Source organism: Gymnoscopelus braueri (assembly GCF_963280865.1).
Source record: "Gymnoscopelus braueri genome assembly, chromosome: 16".
Taxonomy (NCBI): domain Eukaryota; kingdom Metazoa; phylum Chordata; class Actinopteri; order Myctophiformes; family Myctophidae; genus Gymnoscopelus; species Gymnoscopelus braueri.
The window spans coordinates 49,403,211-49,429,032 of record NC_137616.1 but is presented as its reverse complement, the minus strand read 5'-3'; the positions used below and the strand labels follow the sequence as shown (position 1 = coordinate 49,429,032).

Here is a 25,822-nt window from a genome sequence, read left to right as displayed (position 1 = left end):
AAATTAACATTGATTTTACAATATAAATTGGGGTCCCATATCATTTCGGGGGGGTCCTTGACATGAAAACGTTTTGAGAACCACTGATTTAGAAGACATTTGTTGAATGGGCCTCAGGTCTTAATGGGTTAAACAGAAATAAAAGCTACTTTAACCCATTAAGACCTGAGGCAATTTTTAAAAATGTTTTCTAAATCCTAACAGTTTTTTGAAAAAAAGCAACAAAAAAAAAAATCTAGATTTTTCAAAAATAGCAGATCTACAAGCTCATAGCGCGGCACTCGGTGCCGCGCTATGAGCTTGTATATCTGCTATTTTTGAATAGCCAAAGAAAGATAAAGTGACACAGATGCGTTCCAGGTCTAAATGGGTTAATTAACCGCATCGTTAAAAGTTTCAAGTTCAAAGTTCTTGCGACAGAAAACTAAAGAGCCATGCACTCACTTCTGGTTCCACGGGCCTGACGTAGTTGGACGGGAAGACCCCCGTCTGGTCCCCGATGCAGCCCCGCCACCACTCCCCCTCCCGCTCCGTCACCATGACGACGTCTCCCTCCACGAACGTCAGGTCTCCGGCCTCCGGGCTCTCGTACGTGTAGAGAGCCACGAACTCTGAGGAGACGTACGGCACACTTCTGACTTGATTTATGTGGTCGACGTCATGTTGATTTCATCGACTAAAACTATGACGAAACATGTTCCGCCCACTACCTTTTTTCACTGAAGAAAACTAAATAAAAACTAAATTATGATGACTAAATATATTGACAATTTCGTCAACAAATAAAAACTAGACTAACATGTCAGTGAGGGATCTAGTGGAGAAGAGATCCAGTAGAACTAAAAGACAAGTCATTTTATTATGTTTGGTTGCGCTCGGGTGTTACGCTCTGAAAATAGACGATCTACAGATCTGCTATTTCCAGCATGCAACCAAGTGTAAAATCGGCCATTATGACGCCCTCAAGGCACCGCCAACATACATTTTAGTCACCTAAATCAACTGTAGATTTAGTCGACTATAATCTGATGATATTTAGTCTACTAAAACTAGGCTGTTATGGATGGATGGATAGATGGATAGATGGATAAATGGATAGATGGATAGATGGATAGATGGATAAATGGATAGATGGATAGATGGATAGATGGATAGATGGATAAATGGATAGATGGATAGATGGATAGATGGATAGATGGATAGATGGATAAATGGATAGATGGATAGATGGATAGATGGATAGATGGATAGATGGATAGATAGATAGATAGATAAGTAGATGACAGACACCAACCTTCCAGTTGTCCTGAATCCGGAGCGTCAAACTCGTCAACGCTGGAATATATGGGCCTGGGAACGACACAGAGACAATTCACACCTTATGTTCAACTTCTGAACATTTTCATTTCATCTGAACACACGTGAAAAAAAAACCTTTTATATGTGTTTTGATTGATGATTATATATGTTACAGGTAAATTGGCATTCCAGGTAAATTGGAAAAGGGGCGCTTGTTTTCAATTCTGTAGAACCAACGCTAGAGGCAATGAATGCACACTGAATCCACACTGAATCCACACGCATGCACATGCACATGTGTGTCGTCGTGGACACTGGATAGTAACCATAGACTGTAACCATGAAAAGATCTATTCTCCCCCTATCGGTTCACAACTTGGACGGCGCTGATTCGACTCAGCAGAGCATCGGCCGGTCGACGCGGGCACTCGCGCCTGGAGGCGCTCGGGCGCGTCTCCTCGGCCTCAAGCTCTGCTGAGTCGGCGCGCCTCCGTCATGGACAATAACTATTATCACGTGTGCGTGTGAACGCGTGTTCAGCGTCCCTGGTTGCTATGTGGGGGGGGAACAACAAAAGCCAGGTCGGCCTCGCATCAAAGCCCGACCTCGCGCCTACTCCTCCTCCTCGCGCCGCCTCGTATCAAAGCCTCGCTTCGTGCCTCCTCCTCCTCCTCCTCCTCCTCCTCCTCGCGCCGCCTCGTATCAAAGCCCCGCTTCGTGCCTCCTCCTCCTCCTCCTCGCACCGCCTCGTATAAAAGCCCCGCCTCGCGCCTCCTCCTCCTCCTCCTCGCGAGCCTCGCGTAAAAAACCCTGTCTCAAAAAGCCCCGCATCGCAGCCCCGCCCCGTGCCTAAAAACAAGCACTCCCCTTCCAATTTACCTGGAATGCCAATTTACCTGTGACATATATATTTATTACACGGCTTGGTTGAATGCTTGATTTTGATTGGTCAATCGCTGAATTCAGCTGTGTTATTTCTGGACAATGATCGCTGAGCTCAATAACAGACCTGTCTAATCAAAGACTCAGAGCACCTGCTCATATCAACCTGTCTAATCAAAGACTCAGCCCACCTGCTCATATCAACCTGTCTAATCAAAGACTCAGAGCACCTGTTCATATCAACGGATTAATTAATTCATTAATTCCTGGCAGTGAATGAGTTAAGTAGCCGTTTAATAAGCGAGATAATTGCCGGGTAGCCGGTCATTATTGATGAATAAATCCCGACAGGGTGATTAGGCAACGACGCATAGCGGAGGTGCCTAACCCCCCCTTAACACATCGACCGCCAGAGGTTAATCTCATAATGTACTCACCAGTGCCAAGGTGTTTTTGTTGTTTTTTTGTTTTTTTCATGTCGCCATAGATCTTGTTAAAATCCTTAAGATTGAGCCGTACACGGTCTGTTTACATCCGCGACATCCCACTGTATCTCCCAGTGAAAACCACGTGTCAAACGGGGTATCCATGTTGTAGTTAGAGCGGATTACGTTAAACAGTGAAATGCGAGGAGAAAAAACTACAGGAAGAGAATTGAGTTTCAGTTTCGTCTGTAGAACGAGGGCGGACGTGATCGTCAAAACCGGATCCCAAATAATTCCGTTTCCGGTCATCAAACCGGAAACGGAAGTGGATCAAAAAATTCCGAAAGTGCACCTGGAAATTTTTAGCGCGAAAAGACCGTGGACCGTAGGGCTACGGTCTCGGCGCTTAACAGTTGGATTTAACGGACCGTAGGACTACGTTCTTGGCGGTTAATGCGTTAAGGGATTTATTTATCAATAATGACGTCAATTATCCCTTGCATAATTTTTTGAATGTGTAAAAAACATCTTCATCATCATAACTCATACAGTTACTGTATGTAAAGGCGTTTTTTTCCTAATAAACATGAAACTTTATGAAACTTGTTGTCCCCATACTCTGCGTTCCCGCCCGCGGCCTCCAGGGCGGCGACGTGGTTCTTGGGGAACCATCCCTGCGTGCCGTTCAGCCGCCCCAGCCACCACTCGTCCCTCTGCTGCAGCACGCTGATGATGTCACCGGGCGAGAGGCTCAGCAGCGCGGTGATGACGTCATCGCCGGCGCCGGCGCTGAGGTGGGGGGGAGCCGCCGCCTCGGAGGAGCTGGGCGACCACGCTGAGAGAACACGAGCCTGGAGGGGAGGGGCAGAGGACTGGGCAGGGGGGGAGGGGGGGGGGGACATTATTACATCTATGTTTAGAAAGCACTGTTAAATAAATCACCATCATATATTTCATCACACACACACACACACACACACACACACACACACACACACATACTTGTATTTGTTATCTACTTAGGACCCGAGGTTATTGCTTACCTCGTTAGGACCACACTTTCTAGACATAGTAGAAACATATAAACTACACTCCTGAATGTGGAAAAAAATCTATTTTAATACAATCACCTCAGATTTAAAGAAGGGAAAACTATAGGACCTCTGATTAATGCTGACCTTTTCAGGACCACACTTTCTAAACATTGTAGAAACATATAAACTACACTCCTGAATGTGGAAAAAAATCTATTTTAATACAATCACCTCAGATTTAAAGAAGGGAAAACTATAAATTACCACATTTTTACCCTACTTGTTAGGACCGTCTCCAAACAAAAGAACGAAAGCTAAAACTTTTTGGTCAGTAACTTCACCTCATTGGCTCTTATGAGTTTAATCATCTATATAGAATGAATCACCCGTTTTTAATGTGATACAAATAAAAACACCTTTAGTTTACTTAATAACAATCAAATAAGTACCAATTTGTGTTTTTATTCCATCCTCCATATGTATTTTGTCTTAAGGGGAAAAAAAACATACTGCAAAATCTCCATGGCCATATCAGAGGGTCACAACACAGCCCTATCTCTAGACCTAGGAGTAAAACCATTAATGCAGAAATGAGAAATCAATGCCTCAAATGGCAGTACAGTTTTGCAGTGGTGGAAAAAGTAATCAAATGTTTTACTTAGTAAAAGTACAAAAGTATGTACAAAAGTATTAGCATCAAAAGTAAAGTACAAAACTAAAATGTTTTTGGCTAACCGTGATCCTGGACTGCACCAACACAGAGTAAATAAGGTGGTGGAGTGGAGTGATAACAACGCTCTTATCATTAACACAAAAAAGACAGAGGAGATTGTTTTTGGTGCCCCACTAGAGATACACAGATCCCCCATTACTATTCATAGTGAACAGATCAACCAGGTATGTTCGTATACATACCTAGGAGTAGTAATTGACCACCTTCTGTCATGGAAAGACCAGATTGAATCAGTGGGTAAGAAGACAAAGCAAAGAGTCTATTTCCTTCGCCGTCTGAGATCTTTTGGCGCTAGTAGACAGATTCTTCTTTTGTTTTTCACTTCTGTTATTATGAGTGTTCTTCAGTACTGTAGTACCACCTGGTATGGATGTCTGTCCGTAGCCTTAAAGTCACAACTGCTGCAGCAACTGAACATTTGTTCAAAGATTGTTGGACAACCACTTCAGAGGCTCTATACAACTACGTATAATGACAGTATGATAAGGTTGGCAAGGAATATCACTTCAAACACTAGCCATGCTTTGTATGGAGAATATAGGTTGTTGCCTTCAGGAAGGAGATAGTGTTCCTACATACAATAAGGTCAAACTGAAGAGGTCCTTTGTCCATCAGACGACACTGAGGCTTAATCAGGAGTTATAGGCCAGGGGTAGGCTGAGAGGTGGACACTGCTCTTGTCTTCGTATGTCTTTATGTATGTATTTTGTTTTGTTTTTCTTGTGTCATGTCAAATGTGTGTACTGTTTATTGTTGCATACATGGCTGCTGGGTCGCAAGACAAATTTCAGTGTGAACTGACAATAAAGTATTATCGTATCGTATAAATATTTTAAAATTGTTCATTTTTTGGTCTGAAAAAATAAAACATGTTATACATTCCTCTGGTGTAGTACTAGTCTACTTTTTGAATTTTGACTGCATAAACCTAGTATTGACAATATTTCAAGATTGTTATATCTGATGTCTACTGCAATGTCTACTGTTTTATATACTGTACAAATGAACATGGCATCAAAACATCTCACAGCTGTCATTTAAAGAAGGAAGTATACTCTGGAGTGTGGCAAAACAAAGCAACTTTTTATTGAGCAACATAAACGTGTAGCTCTAATAACAATGGATGATCTTTTATTTTTCAATCATATGAAATGTACAACAAGCTGGGCTGCACAAAACGTGGCCCTCAGGGGACTCTGGCAGTAGCGAGCTGGGATTTTACAACACGGCCCCCTGGGTGCAACGGACACGGCAAGATGGGTTGTACCCTGTGTTGATTTCGGCGACTAGAACTATGATGAAAAATGTTTTGTCGACTACCTTTTTTCACTGACGAAAACCAAATGAAGACTAAGCTATGATGACTAAGACTAAATATTTTGACCATTTCCTCAACAAATAAACTTTAAAAAAAAATAAAAACAAAATGTAAAGAGGAACTAGTGGAGTAGTACTAAAATCCAATAGAACTAAAAGACAAGTCATCTTATGTATGGTTGCGCTCAGGTGTTGCACTCTGAAAATACCAGATCTACAAGCTCACAACGCGTCGCACAGTGCGACGCGTTGTGAGCTTGTAGATCGGCTATTCATTCAGCATGCAACTTTTTTTTTTCTTAATATTTTTCCCGCGATTTTTGTAACCCATTTTTTTCACCCGGTGCCAATTTCCTAAGTGATCCTGGGCACTACACCAGCCCTACACCAGCACTACACCAGTCCCCCACAGTAGGGAGGCCAGGGCCGAGCTCATGCTTCCTTCAGGCATGAGAGCCAACTGACCTTCTTGTCACCTGACAGGGGGGAGTTTCCCTGGTTGGACGTAGCGCGTGGAAGGAACACGTTATTCCAACCAGTTCCCTTCCCCTCCATCAAGCGTCCCGGCTGGCCAGGGGGAGGCATTAGAGACCAGGATTACTGCATGTTTTTTGTGAGGGTACCTACCCTAGGAGACACAGGGAGAACATGCAAATTCCAAACAGAAAGGCCCTTTCGCCAACCCCACCCAGGGTATGGGCACTGATGACGTGGAGGAGGGAACACGCCCCCAGCGCCCACAGTGTCCCCAGCAGGAATTGAACCCAGGACCTTCTAGCTGTAAGGCGACAGCGCTACCGACTGCGCCGTGCCCCCCTTTTTTTTTACACAAAATTTAAAACAAATGGAAAATACACACAATAAAATGAGATGGCTGATCAAGGAGAGACAGAGACAGAGAGCGACAGAGAGAGAGGCACAGAAGACAGACACAAAGAGAAAAGGCTACATCCTCTGCTCTGAAACGATTCTGTTGTAAACAAAGAATTTCACTGCTTGCCAGGTCCTTTCAGATAGTGCTTGAGGCGACGCAGCGATGCACTTCTCACAATCCTGCTTTCCAGGTGTCCTCCCCATTCGGATGAACTCCATCAAAGAGCTTTCAACTGCTTTCACCTCCTCCGTTGACCACTTCTTTCTTTTAGGCTGTTTGGTACCTTAGCAATGGGATTGCAATATACATTTAATATGCAAGAAAATATGTCGAAAATTGTTAAACATTAAAGTATACAGTACATTCATTGCGAGACTCTTTCCAACAAGATGCCCCACGGTAATTTATTTCTGCCTGGTTATCAAACAATTGGACTTATCCGCAGCTATAACCCCATAATTTACTTCTTAATTTATATGGGCTATAACCCCATAATTTACATCTTAAAATGTGCACTACTGACTTACCAAGTGTTGTACAATAATTCAATGCATGATATTCTAGTATACTCTGACATTAATACTGCATTCATAGTGTACATTTTAGCCTTATTATTTACACTGTTGTATCAATAAAGTATTTCTGCTTCTGAAAGGGGAAACCTGTCTGAATTTCCTGCCTTCCCACCATTAGGGATATGTTGACCACAGAAAATTCAGTGCAACGATAATTCATGTAGACACAGAAGGCAGAATGTTCATGTACTTCATTCACACTCCCCGGACCCCCCCCATTCGCTATCAGTTATACAGTTGTACTCCTTAAGTCAGTATGTTCAACCTCTTGTCATTCTCATTCGCTTCAAGCTAATTACTCACGCCCTCATACCCACAGTGCAACTCGGGCGGTTCATTTAAGCAGCCTCTGTTCTCTGTTCAAGCGGTGAGTACAGCTGCTTGTTTTCAAATTCCCTCCACCTCCCCGGCCTCCTCCCCGTGGCATCTAGTTATTATTGTTATAGGTTGATTCTGTGTTTGTACTGTGGTTCTATGATTCTGTGTATTGTACTGTGTTCTATGGATTGTATTATGATTGTGGTTGTTTAATTATGCATTGAAGGTTCCATGTTATGGTAAACTGTATTTTATGCTTTCTGTCTCTCCTCTGTCTCTCCCTCTCTCTTCTTTCCCCCGACACAGTCGAGGCAGAAGGCCGCCCCACCCTAGAGCCTAGGGTCTGCCTGACGTTTCTCCCAGTTAAGAGGGAGTTTTTCGTTGCCACTGTCGCAAATTGCTTGCTCAGAGTGTACATGTAAAGTGTCTTGTGACAACTTGTTGTGATTCGACACTTGAATTGAATTGAATTGAATCAAATGCTCTGCTCTGGGGGATTCGTGATTGAAGATCTGTGTCATGTTTGCACAGGAATCTGTAATATCACATGAGCAGAGTCACACCGCCAAACTTAATGCAATATCATTGCATATATGGGTAATGGTTAATATGGTAATGGTTAATAAATGGTAAATGGTTCATTAACTGTCTGGTTATTTCTGAGCTGAAGTGTCTAAATGAAATAGCTTGGGTTTGAGCTGAGACAGCCGGTGTGGGTGCAATATGTAGTACATCTTAACTGACATAAGCCGGTGGGCATAGCTCTGGTCAGTCTATCTCCCTGTCACAGCCTCAGCTTAAATCTACTTGTGGTTTTACGGCGGTTGGCAATCATATTTTGGTGCATTACCGCCAACTTCTGACCCTGAATGGGATCAGACTAACAAAATCTTTGTGCTCACATATCAGCCTCAGACATCACTCTGACTCGTCTATGAGCATGTAAGTAGTTCCCGCAAGCTCACCTTTTGAACTCTTGGCGTGTGGAGGGCGATGATGTAACCTCTGCTCGCTCCCCTGGAGTGGATTCACAGCTTGCACCCTCTGTCTCTTCATTGACTGTCCTCCTGGAAAAACATTCAGAGAAAACACAATTATATAGCCTATATAGGAAGGTTAATCCTATGCCACACTACCAAAACATAATCACAGGCTTTACACGTCTGGGGATGTCAACATTAAAACAACAAGTAACAAAAAAAATGAAAGGAAGAGTTACTGTGATCAAGCACACTGTACCAACTTTTCTAATATACACTAACCTTTTCCGGGTGGATCCTCACACTCAGACTCGCTGGAGTTGGAATCTTCCATGACTTTAGATGAACCTGCAAGGAAGCAAAGAAAATAAAGTTGGCATCACTGTTGTATTTGGAGGGCGGATTTGGGCTAAGATTAGTTATTTTGGTAACTCCTTTGGTAAGGAGTTCCCGCAAGCTCACCTTTTGAACTCTTGGCGTGTGGAGGGCGATGATGTAACCTCTGCCCGCTCCCCTGGAGTGGATTCACAGCTTGCACCCTCTGTCTCTTCATTGACTGTCCTCCTCCTCCTGGAAAAACATTCAGAGAAAACACAATTATATAGCCTATATAGGAAGGTTAATCCTATGCCACACTACCAAAACATAATCACAGGCTTTACACGTCTGGGGATGTCAACATTAAAACAACAAGTAACAAAAAAAATGAAAGGAAGAGTTACTGTGATCAAGCACACTGTACCAACTTTTCTAATATACACTAACCTTTTCCGGGTGGATCCTCACACTCAGACTCGCTGGAGTTGGAATCTTCCATGACTTTAGATGAACCTGCAAGGAAGCAAAGAAAATAAAGTTGGCATCACTGTTGTATTTGGAGGGCGGATTTGGGCTAAGATTAGTTATTTTGGTAACTCCTTTGGTAAGGAGTTCCCGCAAGCTCACCTTTTGAACTCTTGGCGTGTGGAGGGCGATGATGTAACCTCTGCCCGCTCCCCTGGAGTGGATTCACAACTTGCACCCTCTGTCTCTTCATTGACTGTCCTCCTGGAAAAACATTCAGAGAAAACACAATTATATAGCCTATATACGAAGGTTAATCCTATGCCACACTACCAAAAAATTATCACAGGCTTTACACGTCTGGGGATGTCAACATTAAAACAACAAGTAACAAAAAAAATGAAAGGAAGAGTTACTGTGATCAAGCACACTGTACCAACTTTTCTAATATACACTAACCTTTTCCGGGTGGATCCTCACACTCAGACTCGCTGGAGTTGGAATCTTCCATGACTTTAGATGAACCTGCAAGGTAGCAAAGAAAATAAAGTTGGCATCACTGTTGTATTTGGAGGGCGGATTTGGGCTAAGATTAGTTATTTTGGTAACTCCTTTGGTAAGGAGTTCCCGCAAGCTCACCTTTTGAACTCTTGGCGTGTGGAGGGCGATGATGTAACCTCTGCCCGCTCCCCTGGAGTGGATTCACAGCTTGCACCCTCTGTCTCTTCATTGACTGTCCTCCTCCTCCTGGAAAAACATTCAGAGAAAACACAATTATATAGCCTATATAGGAAGGTTAATCCTATGCCACACAACCAAAAAATTATCACAGGCTTTACACGTCTGGAATGTCAACATTAAAACAAGTAACCAAAAAAAAAGAAAAAAAAAAGAGGAAGAGTTACTGTCATCAAGCACACCAATTTAAATATACACAAACCTTTTCCGGCTGGATCCTCAGAGTCCGACTCGGAGTTGGAATCTTCTGTAATTGCAGTATCTGCAGGACAGCAAAGAAAATGAAGTTGGCATCCAATTTAATAAGTGCAAGTTTAAATTATACAGGCAACACACAACTTTTCCCTTACAACTCATAATTTATTACCATCAGGGGAGATAGTTATCTGGTCCAGACTTTGCCCCTTGAACTCTGCCAGTCTGCCTTGTTCACAGGCCATCAGTAACTTGCTGATTTTTGCCAACTGTAAAGTCCCTTCAGAAAGGCGGTAAAACTTCCTGTGTACCCTTATGTCGTGTCCCAAGAAGTCTGCCAAAAGATCTTGTTCGGTGTCATGTAGATTCAGGACTCTAGACAGAGTAGCCACTTGTTTTCTCATGCTTGTGGAGGTCAGAGCTTTCTGTTTTTCGGCCCCACACTCTTTAGCAAACTCACGAATGCAGTCAGACCCCCTGAATCTTGTGTCATACTCTGGTCTGGCAAATAAGAAGCGGTTTCCATCCACCACTCCACATGAACTCCTCTCCTTCACTAGCAGATCCAGAGATTGCACCATTGCTGGAGTAAGGATGACAGGCACTTTCCTTCCACGCTTCCCTCGAATTTCCACACGTTCAAAATGATGGCAGAGCTTTTTTTCCACCTCTGACAGTGCTAGCTCAATATCTTCATTAATTTTGGACATGTCCCTGGAGACATACGTTTGCAATAGCATGTTAGAGACCTCGCCTTCTCTTCTTCTATTGAAGGTGATAATCTGTGCCAGAGTCACTTTAGCAAGATTGCTCCAAATTCCTTTTCTTTCACTCTTGGTTTGGTTTTCCACATCCAACAACTCATCATAGTACATTTTCTGCTTGTCACTCATGTGCATGTGCATTTTCTTTACATCTTCTGCTAATGGAAGGATCTTGGGTTTGTTCCATTTATTCTCTTCAATAGTGCGGTATGCAGCAGCAGAGATGAGCTCATTCCACCTAAGACTGTACAGGCTTCTGAATCCTTGGACACACTTCTTCAAATCATCATTCTGTGACGAAAGGGCTTCAGCCTCTAAGACATCAGCTACTCTCTGGATGTATATTCCTAGCTTTGCGGCTAGTGTGGGTTTCCCAAACCGGTTTGTCTCTTCTACATACAAAGATGTTGCTCTGACAGCACGGATGAAGTGTTGAAAATTTTGTGGACGGATATAATCCTTAATCTCTTTTACCGGGGTCAGCTTCCTCCCGTTGATCAGCAGATTCCCCAGTCCTCGCATAATCGCCCGAACATTATCAGGTTGTGAGGCAGTCTCACGTTGCTTGTTAAACATTTTTTCTCCAACCTTCAGAATATATGCGTCTTCTTTGACAGCACGGGAAATGTCATCCTGCTGCATTTTATTAACAAGCGTCCATAGCTTCCTGCTCACATCTTTAGAAACTGGTTGAGCACCAGCGCAGAGAACCTGGATTCTTGTCTTTACAGACATTGTATTGCGAACCTTCTTGGCAAGTGTGCAGCGTTTTGCATGCTTCCACATGAACTTGCGTTTTAAATAACCACCGCACGCAAAACAATGTGTATAGTCCTGAAAATTACTCTTCGCATCGCTCTGTTGTTTGCAAGGAACCAGTGTCCCCTTGCCTTCTTTGAGAGTTGCAATGTTGTTTGCCTGATTTCCTTTTTTTCTGAGCAGATCCAGTTGAACCCTTCTTTCCTTCGACTTCTTTGGAAACATTATTGCACTTGCAACTTCCACTTCTTCTTTATGCCGTCGTTCAAGATGTCTTGCAATTTTTGCTTGTGGTTCGCAGCAGTAAAGGCAATAATTTTTCTTCTGGTGGTATTTTTTTTTTCCATGTACTTTGACGACCTCACTGACAGTCATAGAATCGCTCTTTTCTTCTGAAGCAATTCGACATTTGCTGTAGGTCTTCACAATTTTCTTTATTTTGACTGGTGACGATGATTCCTCTTTGTTGCTAGAGGAGTCTGTCTTCTCAGCCTGCTTGTTACCGCCATTGAAGTCACTTTTTTTTTCAAGAGTTGGTTCTGACTCTGCTTCACTAGAAGATTCCTCCGACGCCCTTGGCTTGTAACTGTAGTCACTGTCATTGCAGGTACTTTCAGAGTCCTCCACTATGTCTTCGGCCACCTACAAAAGAAACACATATGTTTGTTACAGCAGTTACATAATTAAAGAAGCATAAACATGAACAACTTTTAAAAATATTTCGGATCTTTTGAAGTGGGGATGTAGATGAAGCTCATCCATAGTCAATGTACTTACTAACTACAGTATAAGGTGCACCGCCAGTTTGGAGAGGCAGGCAACTGGACAGGGATGGAGTCTGATTTATTGTTTTTTTGTTGGACAAGCAAGTTCAGTAAGAGATGCCATTACATCCACTGAAGCCTTCCTCAGAACCATCATCTGACAACGTGTTGTTTCCCAGCTGATCTTCAGTGGAAGCCGAAACGTAATAACATCTCTTACTAAACTTGCCCGTCCGACAAAAATAAACCAAGTGACAGGTGCTTTTTCCATTACACAGTACCAGCTTTACTCTACTCCATTGTATTGCTTTTCCATTTGTACCTAGTACATTTTTACTACCCGTTCTGCTGGGGTTCAAACCGGTACTAGGGGGTACTAGCTTGACGTGAAAACACTGCAGAGGACTGATTTTGGTCCTAACTTGTCCACCGGTCCTAATACGGAAGCTCTTTTTACTGGTAAAGGTCCTAAGTAGGTAACAAATACGAGAATTACTCTACTCCATTGTATTGCTTTTCCATTTGTACCTAGTACATTTTTACTACCCGTTCTGCTGGGGTTCAAACCGGTACTAGGGGGTACTATAGCTTGACGTGAAAACACTGCAGAGGACTGATTTTGGTCCTAACTTGTCCACCGGTCCTAATATGGAAGCTCTTTTTACTGGTAAAGGTCCTAAGTAGGTAACAAATACGTGAATTACTCTACTCCATTGTATTGCTTTTCCATTTGTACCTAGTACATTTTTACTACCCGTTCTGCTGGGGTTCAAACCGGTACTAGGGGGTACTATAGCTTGACGTGAAAACACTGCAGAGGACTGATTGCTCGATCCAGCATGAGTTGGACGGCGTTAACTCTCGGATCAGAGAGTCAATGTTTACAAAAGTTCCCCATGTGTACACAGAGCTGAAAAATAGCATATACACACGTACACGTTTGTGTGTTTATGAATTTTGACCTCTGCTGCTGTATAACTATTGACTACCTACTAACTACTACTGCGGACGGGCAAAGCTTATAGTATGTATAAATAACTCGTACAACCACACTTCAAAAAATCCGAACTATCCCTTAAAAAGTCCTTTTTATATGTTACAGAAAAAACTCACTTATTTTCCCTATCGGCCATGAACAATTTCTGAGTCAAATGCAAATAATGACTGTGTACATGCCACACAAACGTAATAATAAGAGGCTTATTGCAACTGTAGGTCGCAAATTACTATCAAAACTTTTAAATCTCGTCCGTCCCTCTGTATGTTACAACACTGATGTCAATATGTTGTCATGGACATCTTGAATTCTATGAGATCCAAAGGCTGAAATCAGTCGCGGCGACTGAGAATCCATGTGATTGACGGTAACTGAGCTCAAGCATTCAGTACCTTGTGCGCTACGCTGCGTCCTCTGCTGCGAGTCCTAGACCAGGAACATGAACGGCTGTGCGGGCGGCTCTTGGCACTGGTTCTCTCCTCACTCGGAGTACTAGACCTGGACAATGACCTAGACAGTGATCGGCCAGTGCGGCCACTGCAGCCCAGCTCCCTGTACAATTGACAATGTAGGCATTAAAGCAGACACTCTTAATGCAGAGCGACTTACAACAGGCATACACATGCTATGGTAATTAATGAAATGTGTAGAGGTAGGTTAAAAACACTAACCCTCAGCCTAGTGGATTAACAACTATAAAAAAGTGCCAACTAGTGCTTACCTGTCTTTGCTGGGAATGCGTCTACTAGGACCACGCTTGTGGCTCGTGGACCCCTTCAGTGGACCCTTGCTGTACGGCGGGCGGCTCTTGGCACTGGTTCTCTCCTCACTCGGAGTACTAGACCTGGACAGTGACCTAGACAGTGATCGGCCAGTGCGGCCACTGCAGCCCAGCTCCCTGTACAATTGACAATGTAGGCATTAAAGCAGACACTCTTAATGCAGAGCGACTTACAACAGGCATACACATGCTATACATTGACACGGAGATAGACGGGAACGCCCATTCGATTTTGTCCCGGGGGAAAACAGAACGATCTGCCTCATAGAGTTACATCATACACGATCGTTTGGATAACTTTCAGAGCTATTTTATGGACGATTGAAACATTGTCAGCTAAGAAAAATCCATCAGAAGGACAGCTGGAACAATCGTCCAGTCGCCCTCGGAAAAGTTGACTTATTAACTGGATAGCTGCCAGAGTTATTTCAGATTTTTAGCTGTTGGCTGCCAGAGATTTTTAATTGAAAAACAAAAAGTACTCAGGAGCCGAGATACAGAATTTTTAAGTTTTAAGTTAACAAGGAAGTGGATAGGAGTCTAGATCTTTGATATATCATATCTCCTTGGTCTTTGGGTCTAAAAATAAGAAAAAAACGAAAAAAAAAAAAAAAACTTATTTTTTTTTTTTTTTTTTTTTTTAATAGAACGCATTTATGCGTTATTGGCGGCCAAGCGCACTATTTATTAGATCGCATTAATGCGTTAATGGCGGCCAATGAGTTAAGATATATGTGACTAAAAAAAACAAACATTGACAATCTATGAGCTCACAGCGCGTCGGAACGCGACGCGTTGTAACTGTGAGCTAGATTGGCAATGTTTGGTTTATGTTCCCCCCAGAATACGTAAGCTGGGGTTCATGTGGTTTATCAGATTATCCTTATATCTTATTGCATGAGTCAAGTTTCAGCACAAGCACCACTGAGATGTTTTGGTATTCAGACGGAGATGGAAAGAGGGAAACCCTCTTTCCATCTCCGTCTGAATACCAAAACACTCACCCCAAAACAAAGTCGCCCCGGGGCAAACCCGCCGGGATTCACCTGGTGTTCCTAAACGTAACCTCAGTAAAACTGTGCCAAAACATAACCTTATTACTAAACTGAACCTCAGTAAAACTATGCCTAACCCTGAACTTATTTCAAACCTTATCCTCTGTAAAACAAATACAAGAATACAAGAACCGCTGGTCGGTGAAAAAATGGGGGCGAGGGTGTTTTGGGGTCTTCTGGTCACCTCCTTTGTCCTCTTTGTTACCAAACATGTTTACATATGCACAGTGTTTAATCGCCTGGTAGAGACACTATTACAAGATATGATCAATTAAACTTACCATAATATCAAAACCCAACAGCCATTAAGTCATCAATAATGTTTATAGTGAATTTGAAGTACAGTTTAGAGACTGTTTTGTGAACAGCACGTACCGACGCCATTACGATTTGGCGAAGTGCGTCATTTAATATCATGCAGGATTTACACACTGCTTTAGCTCCGTGTTCATTGCCAGATTAACAATTGTGTTTTCTGTAGGTTTTTAAACAAGGATAGTCTAGGGTTTGGCTTGTTTTGTGTGTAAATCGCTGCATGTTGACTGCATTTCCAAACTGTAATGGCGATGTCTCCTGTACTTGGAATTCACTAAACCGTGTTCTATAAACATCATTGATGAATGAATGGCTTTTGCTTTTTGATATTATGATGAGTTTAATTGATCATATCTATAGAAAATGTAATAGTGTCTCTTACCAAGCGATTAAATCCGATAACCTCGGGCCATTGTGTTGTGTTGGATCCTTTGTCCAGTCAGGACAACATTCCAGTCGGACTCTTGTTTAATTTGCTAATATAGCATTCCTTGTCGAGTGGCAACAAGGTTCTGTGCCTGTGATCTGGCAAGCCATGACGCCTGCTTTTAGATCAGTATACTTTTACAGCATATGAGTTTGAAAACCCCGAATCCCACCGTCTATACCAGCTGGGGGAAATCTGTGTTTTCCCCCGAGTGCAACTCCGCCCCCCTAGGTACAACCCACTGATGACACTACACCGTGTGGATGTATGGTAATTAATGAAATGTGTAGAGGTAGGTTAAAAACACTAACCCTCAGCCTAGTGGATTAACAACTATAAAAAAGTGCCAACTAGTGCTTACCTGTCTTTGCTGGGAATGCGTCTACTAGGACCACGCTTGTGGCTCGTGGACCCCTTCAGTGGACCCTTGCTGTACGGCGGGCGGCTCTTGGCACTGGTTCTCTCCTCACTCGGAGTACTAGACCTGGACAGTGACCTAGACAGTGATCGGCCAGTGCGGCCACTGCAGCCCAGCTCCCTGTACAATTGACAATGTAGGCATTAAAGCAGACACTCTTAATGCAGAGCGACTTACAACAGGCATACACATGCTATGGTAATTAATGAAATGTGTAGAGGTAGGTTAAAAACACTAACCCTCAGCCTAGTGGATTAACAACTATAAAAAGTGCCAACTAGTTCAGTGGACCCTTTCTGTACGGCAACAGGTTATAACGTGAAAAATTGTGACAGTGTATCGGTGAAACAAATGCATGTTAGTGTTTCTGTGTCATTTTATGTATAGTGCAATCACCCCCCCCCCCAAGGGCTCTGTGCACTTTACAGAAATTGTAGGTTATCGTGGAGGAAAATCGCAGATTAACACATTTGAGCGATAATAATCGTATGGCTCTACGTACCGGTAGCTGTCTCCAGGGCTGCGGCTCCGGCTATGTGGGCGGCTGTTGGCACTGGTTCTCTCCTCGCTCAGTCCCCTAAACCAGGACAATGACCTAGACCGTGACCGGCCACTAAGGCCCAGCTCCCTGTACAATTGACAATGTAGGCATTAAAGCAGACACTCTTAAAGCAGAGTGACTTACAACAGGCATACACATGCTATGGTAATTAAGGAAATGTGTAGAGGTAGGTTAAAAACACTAACCCTAACCCTAGTGCAGTAGTTCTAAACCTGTGGGTTGGGACCCCCAGGGGGGTCCCTAAATTATTTTGCGGGGTCCCCAGATGTTTAGCTTAATGTTAACATTGTTTTCTCACTCAACAGTAAACAGAAAAACATACAGCACAAGTAGTGCAGGAACCAAAGTCAAAGTTCTTTTTGAGGGTTTGTTCCTGCACTAAAGTGTATACAGGGTCATCTGCACATTTATAAAGTGACAAATGAAGGACTTTTAAGACCTTTTTAGTATCTCTGTTCAAACATTGAACAAATTGTCAAATATTAGGGGTGTTGCGAGGCGTTGTGAGCATGTAGATCGGCTATTTTAACAAAATAGATTGAGTCAAACTAAATGTAACGCCAACTCCTACAATTCCAAGTGCTTGTCAGGGTGGGGGGTCCCCAGTTGAAATATGATTATTTTGGGGGTCGCGGCCTGAAAAAGTTGAGAACCACTGCCCTAGTGGAATAACAACTATAGAAGTTGACAACTGATGCTTACCCGTCTTTGCTGGGACTGCGTCTCCTAGGACTACTCTTGTGGCTCGTGGACCCCTTCAGTGGACCCTTTCTGTAAAGACACCAGGTTATAACGTTATCGGTGAAAAATTGTGACCCCAAAGGGCTCTGTGCACTTTAGAGAAAACCTTTTCATGTCAAGAACTTGACATGAATTGACACACATCAGTTGGCGGACCCCCAGTTGAAAACAAGAGGGACCTCCACAAGAGAAGATATTTACGGCTTAAGCAGTGATTCTCAAGCATTTTGATTTCCCCCAGTTTTACATCCATTGAGCTACGGACCCCCATTGAATGTAATTTCTATCTCTGGGACTCGCATTACTGGGACTCGTAACTATCCATCTATCTGGGGCCCCCCTGGAACTCCCTCAAGGACGCCTGGGGGTCCCTGGACCCTAATTTGAGAAAAATGTGGACACAGAAAACTTTATCCAGGGGTTCTACAGAGTTACTACAGGGGCCACTAAATCTTTTTGTGATAGGAACTTCTTTTTTACATCTACCACTTGAACCCTAGCGTCCCTCCCTATTCTGAGGGGAAAATTTGACATACATATAGAACAGATCTACAAGCTCACATCGCCTCGCGCTGTGAGGCGTCGGGTCAGCACTACTACAAGGACAGGTGTGTGTGTGTGTACCCGTTCTGTAGGTGGCGAGGGGGGGCGGAGCCAGGCGGCCCGTCGGTCAGCTCGCTCCCTCCTCTCCTCCCTCCTCCAGGAGACGCAGATCTCTGCACAGAAAACAAACGCAACTGTTGACAGGGCTCACCAACATGTCCATACGTGGACAGATGTGTCTGTGGCAAGACTTGGCCTTGTCCGTGGCACAATAATAAAAATCAAGACTTTTTCTCCCAAATCTTTTAGAGCCAGACTGATGCATCGTGAGCGTTTTGAGCTTCAGCTATTTACACATTTTTTTATTGGTCACATTTTAGTCTAGTTATATTCATTGACAATAATTACTTTTTTGTCAGCAGATAGATGGAACATCTAATCTAAACAAATATTTACATAGCATTTTCCAGGGTCCCCACACATTTTTAGCAATGAATTTCCAAAACTTTTCCAAAACTTTTCCAGAATATTTAGCCCAATTTCCAGGCCTATATAACAATCATTCAGCGCAATAATGTGTCTCTTACTCCTATGTAGAATGCCCAAAGATAGGCAGTGTAGCAAAAATAAAGCATAGAATATAGAATAGTACAATTTCATTAAAAATTTCGTGCAAAATCAGGGCATAGCTCACTGGAAGACTCATTATGGCATCCGTATGACTTATTTTATTTAAATAATATATGCCATCACACAGCCCGTTCGGCGAAAAACTACTTATGTTACATATTTCGTGTAATGTTATACATGTTTATGAAAATGTTTTGTATTAAAAAAATCAATAGCCAAAAACAATGCATAGCCAAATATCTTTCCAGGACCCTTGATAAATTCCAGGACCTTTGATCAATTCCCAAACTTTTCCAGTACTGGATTTTTTTTTTTTCAATTTCAAAATATTTCCAGGAATTTCATGACCGTGGGGACCCTGATTTTCTCTCATGTTTGTTTTATTAAATGGACTCTAAGGGTCCATTTGGTTCCATTGTACACTCTCAGAGTTACTGTAAATAAGCACAGATGATTTTAGCGTAAATTGGGGAGAGATAGAAAGAAGAAAAACAATAGTATCAAATGGGGTCCATGGTCAAATGCATATCAAACCGGGGGTCCTTGGGAAGAAAAGGTACAGTACAGTACAGTAGGACATGTACACAATCCTCCCCAGACAGACCCCTGATTCAGCACAAGCCCAAGCAGCAATACAAATTGTAAGACAGGGGGGTTGAATAATTTCAAGCACAACTGTACATGGGCAACTGGCGGTCCGGGGGCCACATGCAGCCCCCACCTTCACTTAATGCGGCCCACAGGCTAGTATCAGAACACTGATATATCATTGATTTCAGCTGTTATAATTCCAAACGTGCAAACATGACCCACTTCAATTATTTCAGTCTATAGCTTAAAGACCAGCATTAAAATTGTATTGTCAACATAAGTGTAGCTAAATACATTTTAAATTAAATTAAAATGTTACTTCAGGATTCCAATTGAAATTAGCATAAAATTCAGGGTTCTCATTTAAAAAAAATAAAGTTATTTTTAGCATCACTAAAAACAATCTACTTGTAGAACTGAGCCCAGCTCCCCCCCTCCACCATGGTTCCATTTGTACACTGTCCGAGTTAAGGGGAGACCTTGAAATGTTAAGTTTGAGAACCGTGATTTAGGGCAGTGGTTCTAAAAAAAATGTTTTCCTTTGACTCTGACGGCATACAAATGGAACCAAATGGACCCTGTACACGTCAGAATTTAGACCCCCTAGGGATCCAAGAATCCTTTCTGCACTATGCCCCGTAGTACACTCCAAACATGTACAAATGTGAAAATAAGGTGCTTAACCCCAAGCCCCAAATGTTAACTGGCTCTACGGGGTAGTAGTTTAATGTAATAATCCATATCTTTCAATAAAGAAGTGTTTTAATGCCGTCTGTGGCCGAACGCCATTTTTTCACCCTCGTTTACTTCCAGTTACATTTAGTGTAATTCCGGGTTTCACCAGATGCGCCCCGTCACTACCGTCAATACCGCCCATTGGGAACTTCCCACAGAATCGGCCACAGACGGCATTAGAACACTTCTTTATTGAAAGATATGGATTATTACATTAAACTACTACCCCGTAGAGCCAGTTAACATTTAGGGCTTGGGGTTAAGCACCTTTATTTTCACATTTGTACATGTTTGGAGTGTCTACGGGGCATAGTGCAGTAAGTCCCTGTTCCCTGCGTCAGAATCATAAATACGTCTACGAGCATTTTATCAAACACTTTAACCACGTTGTGGAAACGAACATTAGGCATAAAATTGATTGCACTTTCAAATTTGAATTCATCTTACCTCAGGGCTCTCCATCAAAATGTTTTTGTTGTAAAATGAAGCAGCTTTCATGTTGTCGATGTTGTGATAGTCTGACTGCCTCTAATCCACCAGCTGAAAGCACCACGCAATCACATCAACAGAGTGGGCGGGGTCGTATGGGCTGAATGCAGAGTCAACCTGTTGAGTGTGTGTGGACTGATGTGTTACCCTCCCCCATGGTTCTAATTAGGACCAGGATGGTTCTTGTTAGGACCAGCAACCAGTTGGTGTGTTTCTAAAAGCCATCATATCTAGACCAGGGGTTCCCAAACTTTTTTGGGTCAAGACAACCCTATAAATACTTTTTTCATCCGAGGCACCCCTATATATTACATGGATATTTTTCACTCCCTCCAACCTTATATATGGCATATTTTACTATTATATTTAGCATACATACCAATGTACAACAGTAGGCTATGTAACTATCTTTAATACAAATATTAAACTTTTTGTTATTGTTAAATATAAGATATATTTTTCTAACCTACCTTTTTATAATCCTTAAGGTGTCTAGTTAATGAATTTTGATGTTCCCAGAGCCAATCTTTGTCCGATATATGTTTTTTTTAATCATATGTTGTGTCCGTCCTGGATTTTTGGCTGTGCAAAATAAAAACTTTAAATAAACATAGCTCCTAACTATACATCCGACAGAAACCATTCACCCCATTTTTGTCTTTTCATGAAGAATTGATATGAGGGTTTGCCATAATTCCATCATGTGTAGTGCATAAAAACCCAAATAAACACAAAAAATGTTAAAATTCGTCTAAACTGGATCACCAGTAAGACGCCCTAAGGGCGAGAAGCGACCTTACGGTCGCTTCTCCAGTAGTTATTGACACCATGGGGTCATTCCCATTTATGGGATTATTCGCATGCTATCTATCTGCGACCATTACTTAGGTCGCTATTATGGAGATCCCTGACTGTCAGTGGGCTCATGGCTTGCCCCTTTTATGCCCATATATGGAGATCTAGACAGTGTTTAGCATGGGTTCCCCATGTTAAGCCCATATATGGGCTCAATATTGTGACGTCAAACATATTCATGGCTTGTCCCTTTTATGCCCATATATGGAGATCTAGACAGTGGTTAGCATGGGTTCCCCATGTTAAGCCCATATATGGGCAGCGGGCTCAATATTGTGACGTCAGACATAATGTGTCATATGTGACATCATCATGGCACCATATTAGGTGGGTGACAGAGAGAGAGAGATACAGACACACATAGAGAATCAGCATTTGGTGCCCTCTGTTCCAATAAACAGCGACCTAACGGTCGCAACAACAACTTTGGCATTTTTACAATCTTCAAGATGTATAGAAAACATATGTTGATGTTCCCCACCTGAAATAGTGACACACATATATTATGGTATGGTTGCTATAGAGAATTTCCACAAATGCAAAAAAGACAATGCAACATCAACATAAGGTCATAAATGTACATTATTCTGAGACAAATGTCAAATTATTCTGTTTTATTTTGGAATGAGGCATTGAGGGAGATGACTAGTGACATAAGAGGAACCTTTTTGGAACATTAATACTCAAAATAAATGCCCAAATGTAGGCAAATCAATAGGCTTTTTCAAACTGTTAATATGAATGTTTTAGGTTCTTGATACACATCTCCCAGCCTTAGTTAGGATCAGAATGGTGTGGCTGCTCACAAAAAAGGATCACATTATATGCTACCCCAGAAAGAACGCATCAAAATGTAGGAATGTGATTTTTGGAAGCTACTTAGCTCCAGCCAAACAATGCTAATTATTTAGCAACAGGGGCCTGTGACAGATCACAGGACACCAGTCTGAGTGTCATGTACCTATACAGTATATTATACAGGAGAATTGATAACCTTGCATTTACCTGCATTTGTTATATGTTGCTATTGTAGGAATGAGGAGGGCCTATTTGTACACTCTGAGTTACATATATGCAGTGTGAGGTTTTAAAGTTCTAACTGGAGAACTGACATGGGTGTGGTGATGTTTGTCTGTAGTATGAAGGTAGGCTACAGAACCATAGATACACTCCGAGGCACAAGCAGGTGGGATTCTGAAATGGCTGCATTGATAGAGGGGGACAGATAATGAGCAAAGTGAATGTCAGGGAGATTTTGCAGCTCCATTTCCTATGCGTGCCATTTCTCCAACAAGCTATACGTTTTAATGAAGTTATCCCATCCTCTTTCCTGGTTCCATAGATCCTGCACTATGATCTTTGCACGAGATGTGAAAGGAGTCATATAGCCCAGAGGATCATAATGTCTTGACACTATTTGTTTTAAATGTTCCTCATTGTAGGCTGATGGTAAATAATGGACTTGTTCTTATAACTCAGTATGTCAGTAGAGCAGTTCCGTTGGAGGCCTAATGTTAGCTCCTTGGGGTCTCCTCCATTCTCTGATAGCCACGGTTCACTTTTCGGATCTGGTGAGAGATGGTTTATTGCAGCTGTGTCATTGCTAGCCCATTATCTGATGTCAAACCCACCATCAGCAAGTAGGGGTCTCATTTTTGTCAATTAGGGACTTGGCTTTGTGAGATGAAGGGGAATTTTAAAGGCAAATATCAACATAAGAACTATGTTGGACAGAGTTAAGGATATCCTCATTACAACATGTTTTTGCCATTAGGGCCCTCTAAGCACAGCAACATTCCCACCAGAACATGGATAAGGGAAAAATCATCCAAGGCCTTAACATTACTAATGCGAATAATAGGGGAATTCAATAATGTGACAATTTCACTCTGAACTAGCAGCCTTGGCAGGCCATATCGTTCTTGAAGTGCTCAGAGAGCAGTGGAATATGGCTAAAAATAAGTGTGTAATATGCATATGTACATCATGTGTCTCCCTTTTCCCTTTTCCAAAAAAGTCTGTGCGATCAATGAATGATGAATTGTATATTCAATACAATACAGTCTGATATTCTGGTGTCAAAGATGGTACAGTTGGAACTGAATCCATACTTAATTCACTGGTATGCTTCCTTCCTTACGAACAGAGTACAGAGGGTGAAAGTGAACAAAACCCTCTCCTCAGCATTAACTTTTATACTGACAGCTGTCGTACTGAGGAATGTCTGTCTGAATGTCGCACTGACAAACCAGACCAATACATTCTAAAGTACTCTGATGATACAGTCTTGATTTCTCTTTTGGATAGTTCCAGTGATCCTGGACTGCACCAACACAGAGTAAATAAGGTGGTGGAGTGGAGTGATAACAACGCTCTTATCATTAACACAAAAAAGTCAGAAGAGATTGTTTTTGGTGCTCCACTAGAGATACACAGATCCCCCATTACTATTCATAGTGAACAGATCAACCAGGTATGTTCGTATACATACCTAGGAGTAGTAATAGACCACCTTTTGTCATGGAAAGACCAGATTGAATCAGTGGGTAAGAAGACAAAACAAAGAGTCTATTTCCTTCGCCGTCTGAGATCTTTTGGTGCTAGTAGACAGATTCTTCTTTTGTTTTTCACTTCTGTTATTATGAGTGTTCTGCAGTACTGTAGTACCACCTGGTATGGATGTCTGTCTGTAGCTTTAAAATCACAACTGCTGCAGCAAGTGAACATTTGTTCAAAGATTGTTGGACAACCACTTCAGAGGCTCTATACATCCACGTATAATAACAGTATGATAAGGTTGGCAAGGAATATCACTTCAAACACTAGCCATGCTTTGTATGGAGAATATAGGTTGCTGCCTTCAAGAAGGAGATACAGTGTTCCTACATACAATAAGGTCAAACTGAAGAGGTCCTTTGTCCATCAGACGACATTGAGGCTTAATCAGGAGTTATAAGCCAGGGGTAGGCTGAGTGGTGGACATTGCTCTTGTCTTTGCATGTCTTTCTTTATGTATGTATTTTGTTGTTTTCTTGTGTCATGTCAAATGTGTGTACTGTTATATGTTGCATACATGGCTGCTGGGTCGCAAGACAAATTTCAGTGCAAACTGACAATAAAGTATTATCGTATCGTATCGATCCTGGGGGTAAGGTGGGGGGGTTAAGAAGCGGACTGGGTTGCTTAGCAACCACAGAACCGCCACTATCGGAGGAAGAGACTAAAAATGTTGCCAGTAGGCAAACCATGCGGGTACATAAACGATCACATAAGGACAATTTGTGTTCTAAAAAAAAAAAAACATTTACTCCTGTAAGTTATTGTGATTTCGTATGAATTGTATGTACATGCTCAGATAAATAACATAATGTCTCCTCCCCTGAAAAGCTTTTAAAATAAAAATAAAATAAAAAGATGGTCACAAAAAAAGCAGTGGAATATGGTCTTGCATGCTGAATCTGGCCAATTTGTTAGCACCTGAGTGCTGAAGATGGTCTCTAGTAGGATCTGATATTTATATTGTTCAGTAAGTTGGGGGTGAATATCTAGGAGGTTATCTAGAGCCATTTTCAGTAGGACAAATTCACTCTCTCGAACACTTTTGAACACAGGAAGTGATGACCTGGGTATCCCATTTGCAGAGGCTATGAACAGATCCATGGAATTGTAGGTTTGGACCTTGCTGTGAGTGAACAGATTGTGGCTGCTGGGATGACATGGCTTGAATTTGTGGCTGCTATAGTATGAATGAGGTGGCCACCATGTAAGGGTCCATTTGGCTCCATTTGTACAGCAGTGGCCAACGCAGTAGGCCTATCTATTTGTATACTGTATATATTATAATGGCGGTCCTTTTTTAAGATTAGATTAATTTAATGACCTAAAAACTGTGATAAAACTGTGTAGACTTACACGTACAGTACACACATCTGGGAGTTAATTTAGCTTTCGTTTCGAATTGATCATCGTGTCAAGTTATTTGAATCAAACAGCACACTGAGATGAGCTGCCAACTTTAATGTAATTTGGACATTGTTGCAAACTTAAAATACCATAACATCTGACATAATGGAATGTTTATTGAAATCGTCTCTATTTTTAATTGGCATGTAATGTCTATCTACCTGTAGTTTTGGGGGAAATTTGGGGGACTGACTACTGAAATTGCCTCCCCCCCCCCCCCAAAAAAAAAGAGAAAACCTATCCATGCACGGCCCCAGTTACTCTCTCTGCATGATGTATG

General features: G+C 42.1%; 3 protein-coding genes across 5 annotated transcripts in view; all 3 read right to left on the bottom strand.

Moving 5' to 3' along the window:
• LOC308103059 (intersectin-2-like) overlaps positions 1-25,822 on the bottom strand; it is a gene marked incomplete at its 5' end in the record, with an annotated part of 74,964 nt that overhangs the window by 38,225 nt on the left and 10,917 nt on the right. Inside the window, 3 exons of the mRNA XM_080452907.1 lie at positions 445-611; positions 1,295-1,350; positions 3,225-3,478. Coding sequence (XP_080309033.1) covers positions 445-611; positions 1,295-1,350; positions 3,225-3,478 — 477 coding nt within the window. The remainder of the gene's footprint in view (positions 1-444; positions 612-1,294; positions 1,351-3,224; positions 3,479-25,822) is intronic.
• On the bottom strand, positions 6,601-10,897 carry LOC308103705 (uncharacterized protein). Of its 3 annotated transcripts, XM_080453830.1 has the most exons (10): positions 10,326-10,897; positions 10,161-10,220; positions 9,860-9,961; positions 9,680-9,745; positions 9,383-9,484; positions 9,203-9,268; positions 8,900-9,001; positions 8,720-8,785; positions 8,423-8,524; positions 6,601-6,847 (listed from the first exon to the last, which is right to left on the bottom strand). In XM_080453830.1, exons 1-10 carry the CDS (start codon positions 10,891-10,893, stop codon positions 6,636-6,638), a joined length of 1,446 nt encoding a protein of 481 aa, XP_080309956.1. In that variant the 5' UTR covers positions 10,894-10,897; the 3' UTR covers positions 6,601-6,635. The 3 variants fall into 3 exon arrangements, with proteins under 3 accessions (XP_080309956.1, XP_080309958.1, XP_080309957.1); XM_080453832.1 differs by lacking the exons at positions 8,423-8,524; positions 8,720-8,785; XM_080453831.1 differs by lacking the exons at positions 9,680-9,745; positions 9,860-9,961.
• Positions 11,589-20,733, bottom strand: LOC308103883 (uncharacterized protein; the record flags this gene model as incomplete). Its single annotated transcript, XM_080454092.1, has 7 exons — positions 11,589-11,603; positions 12,028-12,318; positions 13,830-13,947; positions 17,029-17,061; positions 17,698-17,766; positions 18,361-18,452; positions 20,683-20,733. The coding sequence occupies 7 exons, from the start codon at positions 20,731-20,733 to the stop codon at positions 11,589-11,591; spliced, it is 669 nt and encodes a 222-aa protein (XP_080310218.1).